The 9,549-nt window shown below is 40.3% G+C and overlaps 1 protein-coding gene across 2 annotated transcripts in view; it reads right to left on the bottom strand.

The window, feature by feature from the left end:
- Positions 1-740: 740 nt before the first annotated feature.
- The window catches only part of LOC104147794 (LIF receptor subunit alpha), a 51,257-nt gene continuing 42,448 nt past the window's right edge, over positions 741-9,549 (bottom strand). For both annotated transcript variants that reach the window (XM_068925180.1, XM_068925181.1), the window contains 6 exons: positions 8,271-8,372; positions 6,333-6,500; positions 5,510-5,671; positions 4,407-4,500; positions 3,756-3,834; positions 741-3,063 (listed from right to left, as the gene is read on the bottom strand). In XM_068925180.1, coding sequence (XP_068781281.1) covers positions 2,425-3,063; positions 3,756-3,834; positions 4,407-4,500; positions 5,510-5,671; positions 6,333-6,500; positions 8,271-8,372 — 1,244 coding nt within the window. In that variant the 3' untranslated portion in view covers positions 741-2,424. The remainder of the gene's footprint in view (positions 3,064-3,755; positions 3,835-4,406; positions 4,501-5,509; positions 5,672-6,332; positions 6,501-8,270; positions 8,373-9,549) is intronic.

The raw sequence follows: 9,549 nt of genomic DNA, 5'->3' as shown, positions 1-9,549 counted from the left end.
CAAAAAAACCCCAAAACACACACACACACACACACAAACAACCCTCCCACACTACCCACGCATTGTGTCCTTGACATCATCTGCTTTCAATTAAAAGCATATGGCAGCACAATCTAAAATTCACCTTAGGTGCTAAACACATTAAGCCAATTCTGCAGCAGTGAAAAGAAATCTGCTCTTAAATGTGGTACTGCGAACTCTGGAATGGAAGGAAAAGGTCTTTCCTATTTGGATTTAGCCACCTCCCAGCCATCAAGCACAAAAGAGCAGAACTACCTCCTTTTATGTATTAATTTAGTGTTCTGAATACCAGGCAATAATAATTAGGCATCAAACTTTCTCTTGCAGTGATGTCTGGTAATATGGATACCAGCTATTTTCAGTGTCTCTCTGTCTTTTCACTTGCTTCTCTGTTAATTCCAAAATTCATCCTTGAATACTGAATCTCATCTGCACTTCCTATGCTTTCAGACAGATCTTGTATTCTGTCAGGTCTGTAAAGAGATCTATTTTTACTGTCTTCGCTCCTCCTGAAGGTGCACAGAGGCCGTTATTACTGATGAGGATTTGGACGCTATTTACTTTTTTGACTTTTTGTCAGTTTTGAAATCTCCCTATTCTTTCACTCTATGGAGATGGCACAGACGTTCCAATATCTGAAATTTCACCATCTTCTGCTGTGAGTAAGTTTAGCTCAAGGCTTGATTTTATTTTGGCAGCCAGATCATGTGGTTTTGTGGACCAAATATCTATCAAGCTAGCAGTCTTCCTGGTCTGTTCTCACTCCTTTAGAATGAGTAGCTTAGCAAATTCTGCCTCCCTATCTGTCTCAGGATCTTCTTTAGAAATCCATTCTTCCATCTTATTAATTCAAGAAGCCACAAGCCAGTTACAGAAATCAAAATTAAAAGAAAAAAATTCAGTTAGGACTTTATGGAGCCCCTCTTCGATCAAATGCCTTAACATATGACCTCTCAAGACTGTGTTTTACAGTAAGGAAAGGGCAAATTAGAAAGCACTTTCTTGTGCAAGCTAGCGAAACTTGTTCGTGTGTGCCAGAGTCTGAAGTTTACACAGTGAAATGTTACAATCAGAGCTGCCTGGAGGTGCGCATGTGAAAACAAAAGTTTTCAAAGACGATTGTTCTGAGCAGTTCTGTAACCACACAAATTTACATCATCTAAGCTCTCTTTGTATCACATGTCTGGTAAAGGAGAGGTAGAATTAGCGGCACCAAAACCTCCTAAGGTTTCTCCCTGCCAGCAGAAAAAAAAATCCCACCTAGTACTCCCAGGGAGGATTTGTTGAGAGGGCCCTGTTCGGTAGATGCTGTGGAGAACAACCAGGCAGCAGGTGGCAAAGCTAATACAGTAAAGACAATCCAAGGAGTAATTTGTTCTCACAGAGCTAACATTACTGTCTCTAATTTCTGGCGCCAAACTGCTTGGTCAGCTAATGTTAGTAGATGTAGACTTCCCCATGGCTTACATCGGTGTGGAGTACAACTGAAGACTGATGAGCACTGTGGGAGAATGGAATATTGTACCACTTTGAGACAAGAGATCTGGAGCTGAAGCTACAAAAATACAAAATGCATTAGTGCAATACATTAGGAAATATTTACTCCTTAACCAAAGGATAGAAAAAATATAGAGCATTCTAAGGATTAAAAAAAAAAAAACTTTTAAACTTGACGCAGTTCTCATTGACATTTAAATCAGTGTTAGGCTTTTTTTTCCAAGTTTGTACCCCTGAGTCAAACATTGAACAAACATTGTACAGTAGGTACAGAAACTAGTGTCTAGTTAAAAAGCAACAGGTCTGAACGGCCATTGCTTAAGAAGTGTTAAACAGTGACAATACCCTTCCAAATGGGACCAAAAAAAAAAGCACTTTGATTTGTTCTTAGTTTATGACTAGATTAAAGAAGATCTCAAGAGTTTCCAACCATGTTGTTTCTACGTGTTAGGCTGAGGTTTGTGATAAATTAAACCTTTCGCTCGTAAGCCTGTTTGGGCTACATCTTTTGAGTACGCACAGTCAAGAACACCTACAACAAAGCTAAGCAACCTTTCTAAGTTATAAGTTGTATGAGACCATATTGATTTTTGGAACACTATGTGAGGGTAGGCAGAGCTCTTTGACTATGACTATCAGGAGATCTAAACTCAATACCCTTACATCCAATACATTTTACTAGAATAATAACTAAATGGCTATAACTTTGGCCTTTTAGTCTCTATTAAAATGGAACATTAACATTTTCACTAACTTAAACATGGTAACATTCAGCTCACTTGAACCTCTGCTGACTGTTTCCAAGAATAATTTGTGCCTTTTGCACTTTTCTTCCTCCTTTTTTTTACAACATCAGGAATAAGAGCTTATTTAGAAGGCAGGTTCGGGTGCAATGAGGACTCACTGTTAATCATTTGGTTTGTTCTGAAAAAAGTGTGTAAAGGACCACCCTGCGTTACTGGGTTTGGGAGAATCTTCATCATCCTTTGGGGGGATCAAAAACTGTCGGGAGTTAATGGAGCACGGGCTACCAAAAGATGCATTTTCATTGTTGCTTTCAACTGATCCAGGCGAGTCTGGAGCGTCCACGTTCCAGGCATTTGTGTTTGCTTGAGGTCTGTAACCTGCAGTTTTATCTGATTCTTCCTCTGTAGCTGAGCGAGACTCTATTTTCAGAGCACTGATAGGCAGCTGCATTTGTGGCTTATAGCCTGCTGTAGTCACTAAGTCTATTTCTGGCTCCTCCTCTGGTTTAATTTGAGGCTGATACATTGACTGGATGTCAATGTAAATGACCTGAGATGACCCCACAGGTTCATCCATAGGGGGATTGGAGATCTCCTCTTCAATGATAGGGGGGCAGTAGGACACAACTACATGGTTCTCATTTTCTGAGTCAGAGCCATCCTCGGGCGCAGCAGTGTCTGCTGCTGGGGATACCATCTCTGTGTCTTCTATCTTGGGAGCTGCAGACCGTGTTTCCACCACTTCAACACTATTGGGGGTGCAGGGGTTCATTTCCAGTGTTTTAAGCGTCTTATTCCCCTGAAGTGAGAAAAAGGAGAAGGGGGAGAGACTAAGCAAAAAGATCAGGAAATCCTGAAAGCAACAGCTTGCCTGAATTAAAACAGTATGCTGGCTTGCGGCTTGCCTTCATACCACTTCCACTACTACAATGCAAAAAAGGGATTTAATTCTCATTTGCAGTCTCATGAATATTCACACATTCCTATTAACGTAAAAGTATTCCAGCTAACTTAAAGAGACTCCAGCTTTGGCAGTAAGTGTTTCAGAACTGCTTCCCCAAATCTCCGCTTTGTATAAGCCATTCCAGAAGGTTATTTAAATGTTATACTTAGTTCCAGCTATTAAGTGCATCAGAAGGTTGGGGACATGGCACATACACTTCTCCCCGCTTTCCGCTGCTCCTAACACCGTGAGGAAGATAACTATATGGGAGTAAGCTGGAACTCATCCCGTCTACTGAGACGTGCTATTACTGTGGGAGGACAGAACTGCAGCAGTGCTTTCCTTGTTCAAACTTTTCAAGTAACTACATTAACAACATGATAGCTCCAGATACAAAAAGTAACTCAGTAACTTGCCCTGTTCTCCCCCACCCCCGGGGCCACAGAGTTAATTTACAACTGCAGCAGAAGACTCAAAGTTTGCAGAAGACTCTTCTACTCACAATACCTTTTGTAAGTTTAAAATTCCAGGTTTAAAAAGAGCCTTACTTCACAGATGCTCTTCTGAAACTGCAGTGCCTTGCTGTTCTCAGGATTCGGGATCTCTGGATAAAATGTTTCCTTAATCCTTTAAAGAGGAAAGAAAGAACTTTTAGAAGCTACCAGGCCTAGAAACAGACTGACAATACAATAAAGGAGTCAGGACATTTCCCTTTAATTCAGAATACTCAAGACATCTGGCATAAAGCTTTAGCGTGTTTCACTTTCACGTTTCACTTGAGTATTTAATGGAAAGAACAGCAAACATTTTAACTTAGGAACTTGAAATGCCATCTTTACAAGTTGAAGATCAGATGTCTACCTGAGTCTTTGTGGACGGGTCACAGATTACATCATTTATGGGTCACAAATTAGCTCATTTACGCTTGGGGACTCTAAACGGTGTTCACTGGGAGACAGGCTCCCGCAAGCCTTTTTCATTCCTAACTAACTCCGAGTTCTTTCTCACTTCTCTGCGACTCAGTTCCTTCTTCACCTTCTACCATATGTTTTCGCCCCCTGCTCTTAAACAAAGCCCTGTAAACCCCATTGACGTATTTGGGTATTCGGAGAAAACAAAGAGTAACTCAAATCACAGAAAACTCTAGCCCTGAAACAAACACATCCAGGAGAAGACCAGCACTGAATGCAGGCATTTACCATTCCCTCTTTCTGTAGCAAAAGATGCTGGCCACTACTCCAAGCAGAACAACCACTGCCACTGGGATGAGAATTGCAATGATTAATCCCACAGCTGGAGAGAGGAAAAAGAAAAAACAAGAAAGACATATCCCAAGTTACCAGCAAGGTTTATGGCTTTTGTAACATTCCTACAGACCAGAGGCCCTGTCACCTAACCAGAAACTCACTTAACAGTGGTCTACAGTGACCTATACCATATACTTCCCCTTTGCCAGAAAGGGAAAAGTCCATCTGTAAAAGGGCCGATTCACGGATCACTGCAGAAATCAACATATATTTCTCTCTGATTGCTTAATTGAGAAGAGCTTCAGATGAAACACAAGAATGATTGTAATGTAAGCTCTGTTCTGAGGAAGCACTAGAATTACACTTTCAGGTTACTTGAGCTGGCCACATCTCTGGTAATGGCTCTTACAGGCCACCAATTCATTGCACACACTGCACTGCTTTTTTCTGGTTTACAATGCTTCTAATCCCCAGGGTTACTCTAAGATGTTCCCACTGTCTTTCTCCACTGATGCTAAGTGCCTCAGCTTTGATTTTTCATGTATTTTCACTGAACCCCGACGCTTCCTCTTCCCTTCACGTGAAACACTTTTTAAAATTTTCTCATCCTCCAAAGCTGATCTCTTTCTGTAACTATCTTTCTGGGTTTGCTTCTGTCAGGGGATCGATAAAGCTGAAATCAAAGCAGAGAGGCATCTGTTTATAATTCTGAAACTGGTAAATATTTCCATAATGCCTTTCTTCCCACCATTTATTAGCAGATATTCATCATGGGAAACTTGACAAAAACAACTAGCTGCTTGAAAAGACTTAAGACTCCACCATGTCTAGGATTCTTCTTGCACACATTACCATGAACTACATGGTAGCTATGACAGGAACAGACTTTTTACAGCAATTTTTACATTTAAAAATAAACAACTAAATAAATTAAAATAAAAAGCAGGCTGCAGGCCCAAACTGCTTGAAGGGACCAGACAAAAGAATCTCAGCTTTATATACATTGTACAGCCCCTGTCCCAAAGAATATTAATGAACAGGGATATTCAACTTACAATCCTCCTTTGTCACCACATAGAGGCTATTTGGAGGGCTCATCCCGCCAGCAGTGTAGGCTTGTAGGTCCAGCTGGTAGCTTGTTTTGCCTTGAAGATCAAGTATTCTCAAAGACTTTTTTGTTAAGTCAGTGATATTCTTAACTTTAAGTTCTGGATTCCCTGTTTGTTTGGAAGAAGTAAGAAAAGAATACCTTGCAGTAAGGGATTCTCAGATCACTCTCAGCATAAGCATAGCAAGAATTTCTTAAAATCAGCATATTAAGCCTGCAGAACAGTCTTTGGAAAGGAGAGAAGTAGAGAATCCCAGGAATGCCACTCAGCCGCAGAACAGCAAACAATACAGTGCGTATGTTGTTGCTGTAGACTGGTTTGACTTTTTACACTCAGGTTTATCCTATTACGTTAATGAGCTAGTTCTGTACAGTTCTGTACAGACATGTCCTTACAAGCCGGGTACTGGAAGAATATACCCTATTAAATATAGCCACGTAACTTCCTACCCGTCCTCTAGCTGGTGCTTGTGAACACAGGGCAGTGTGTCACACTGCCTCTTAGTCACTGCACAGCTTTATGGCCTTGGTGAGTCAGTGTTTTCTCTGACTTTTGCCCTATATTAAAGAATAACTGTGCTACCAACACAAAAAGCTGATATTTGAAATGCCTTTGTCACATATTAGGGGCCGATTCTGTCACTGAATAATGCAACTGAACTATAATTAAAACATCTTTTTTTCTTTTTTTCCCCTCAAAGTGGAATTAAAACTATTGGGAACTAAAAAAGGCTAAAATAGGAAAGTTGCAATCTATAGATTTCACTTACCTGATTCTGAAAGCCTAGGCTTTAAAGCATCTTTTTCACCTTTTGCAAAGGAAAGCCGATATCCCTCTAGAAACCCCTGACAATCCTCAATAGGAATGTCTTCCCATTTTACCAATATAGAATCTGAAGATGTTTCTTCTACAGTAAAATTTGGTGCACGTTTTGGGGCTGCAGGGAGAATTATACAGGAAAAAGTTAGTAAGAATCTACACTATCATAAAATGCAGACTCCACATAAGTGTTGCATTCGTTTTATTTCAGAGCTAATATGTTTGACTTTTTCCTGAATACTCTTCTCTCTTTCTCAAGGACATGTAAAAAAACTGAGTAGGTGATACTACAAGGCAATCAGTATTTCTGCCTCCTTATGAGTAATTACTGCAGTATTATCTACCAACAGAAGCTGAACGAAAAACATTTCCTTAGACAGCCTTCTTGTGGACACATACGTGTAATATACCCCTCTCCCTGCATCAAACCCAGAAAGTTTGCATAAACATTCTGAGCATGCAAACTGAAGTGTTTATTTTTTTAAGGCTTTAACTCCGTGGCTACATTGCTTGTATTGAAATTAAACAAAGTTCACATTCCTATCAAGGAAATCTACCTTAGCTTAAAAGAATTAGTCGTAGCAGGCATGGCAAATCCTTATTCCAATATCTCTCCAATATCCCACTGACAGTATCACTGCACATATTGTGTACAGTCACACAACAGGACGTTGACTGATATTTGTCACCAATCTGTGACTATCTACCAAAGCTGAACTCATGTTTAAGAATGCAAACATTTTGTCTTGATGGCTATCCAACCAAAGGCAAATACGAAGTTTTAGCATAAATCTGTACTTTTCAGCAAAGTGAATACATTTCTCAATTCCTAATAAGCTTCTTTTCAGTGTCCAATGGATTTCCCCCCAAAAAGCCTTTATTCTTTTATCTTGAAAGCTTCCAATTCTGAGAAGAACCCATATGAAAATCCTTCTTCCAAGAGACTGTTCAGGATTTTTAAAAGAGATGCAAAGGGCTGAAAGTTGAGTTTTTGGTAAAATTGCCTTACTCTAATCTTCAGTCCTTACAATAAGGATATTTCCATGGCCTCAGACTGTGTGATCAGCTTAGTTTTCCGAGCAACTTATTCCAGCAAAAACATGTTAAACTTGAAAGTAAAATGGTCTAAAAAGTGCATTCAATCAGCAACGTTGTGGACACCTCTTATATCTGCTAAGCTGTACCGCATGTGCTCAGAAGTTTACTTTGACTTTGAACCAAGAAAAGTTCCTTCCCTTCCCAGGGAAGTGACCCCATCTCTGTAGTTCAAATTATGCCTGTGCCTCCAACTCTGCAACGTCGTCGTTTTCAGAGCAAGCTTCTGCAACACCCTCTGCCACCAAGGAAGCTGGAGGACACAGGGATACTGCGTGCTGAGAACTGAAAGTGGCTGCTTTCATATAACCACAAGGCACACAGTTTGAACTGCAAACGTGCTACTGTTGACATCTGAGATTCTGCACAAGCCAGGCAGGCGGTTCAGCCCAGGGGCTGTGATGGGCATGTGAGGTGCGTCTGTCTCCGTGTTTGTGCGCGTGTGTGAGCGGGGGAGAGAGAAAGCAAGCAAACCCCATGCGTTTATTAACTTCCAAACGGAACAGCCACAGGAGTGCTTAAGAAAAAGCAGGCAATCCAGACAAGTAGTTTCAAGTCAATAGGACAGCATTTAGATCTAAAGTAAAAGCACAGAAAAAAGTAGGTGTGGTACAGAAATTGAAAGATTACTGGATCTATGAAGAGAACTATATTGCAGTTGTATATAAAGAATTTGCAGAAGTCAACGGTACTATAAGGGGATTCTGCTCTTAATCTTCTGCTAACACTGAACTAAAAATAGGCACGGTTTAATTTCACTTTGCAATCATTCTGAACGATAAAGTATACTTACGCAGCTCTTTCATATACCCAGTTATGTTCTTCAGTAACTGATATCCACTGGATTTGCAGCCATAGAGCGAAAAGTTGTATCGCACACCAGGTCTAAACAGTACTGCAAGAGAAAATCACTGTTAAGAAGATTTGGCTTATGAGGAATGATGCTTTTAGCTTTCAGATGATGCAAACATATAAGTACATATTGAAAAGATCATAAAGTCTTAGACCACAGAGTTAGGTATCAATACTATCTCTATTTGTAATTCCTATAAAAGCTATGCCATCAAACACAGTTTGGGGGCAGTAAAAAAAAAAAAAAATCTAGCTCTCAGAGCAATTTCAGTTCTAAACAAATAGGACAGAAAATAGTCTACTGGAAACGCATTAAATTGCTCTTTTCCATGAGGAAACACAAACTGTAAAGTTACAGAAACGATCCCTTTTGTTGCCTCCCATGGTACCTGTGTAGATCCTGCTTACTCAGAAATGCAAACACATCTTTAAAATACACAGGCTTATTACAGAAACAGCGCAAAGGTAATTCAGAGAACTCTCAAAAGTGATACTGAAGCAGTTCAACAACAAAATCCAGGTCAGAACTCTGAGCATATAAAACAGATAGTCATCAAACCTCCTCTATGTCTTCAATGGAGGCACAGGTGTTTGGTACTAGAGCGTACGTATAATTTACCACTTTCTGTGATTTCCTCAAGGGTGCACAATATTTTCAAATGTATCCTCTGCCTATTTTTTTTTCCTCCATAGGATGCCACTATGACCCACAGCAGCAGTCAAGCATGTTTTTGCAAGAGCTCAGGCCCAGCCTGAAAGAGTCTCATTGCAGGATGAAGCACAGAGGTGAATTTACTAGTTTGAGCCCAGCCCTAGCAGCCTGGTATCTCCTACAATCTGCTGCAAGAAACATCCCAGCAAAGAGCTCAGAAGAGAGAGACCAGTGCATCCTAGGACAAACACAGTATTGTCTGCTTAGAAAAAGCAAGCTATAGCCAACACAAACAAAACCAACATGGATGAGATGGTGTAACTATATTAAGAACAACACATTGCCCCCTGTCAAAATTCCCACCCCAACACCCCTCCCACCACCTTCTTACGTGCACAGCTCCAAGTTGTTTTATCTAATGGAGACTTTACATACTGAACTCTTCTAAAAAGCAAATAAATACTCTTTTTACGGAGCAGAGAAAAATCTTAAAATTTTCTTGAGCCTTTTCTTTCCTCTTCTGTTTCTACTAATCCCACCACAGCTGAGTTTCATTTCCCTGAGCTGC

The sequence above is a fragment of the Struthio camelus genome, chromosome W, assembly GCF_040807025.1.
Source record: "Struthio camelus isolate bStrCam1 chromosome W, bStrCam1.hap1, whole genome shotgun sequence".
Classification (NCBI taxonomy): Eukaryota; Metazoa; Chordata; class Aves; order Struthioniformes; family Struthionidae; genus Struthio; species Struthio camelus.
The sequence above is the reverse complement of the archived record's forward strand: the minus strand, read 5'-3'. Positions and strand labels throughout refer to the sequence as shown.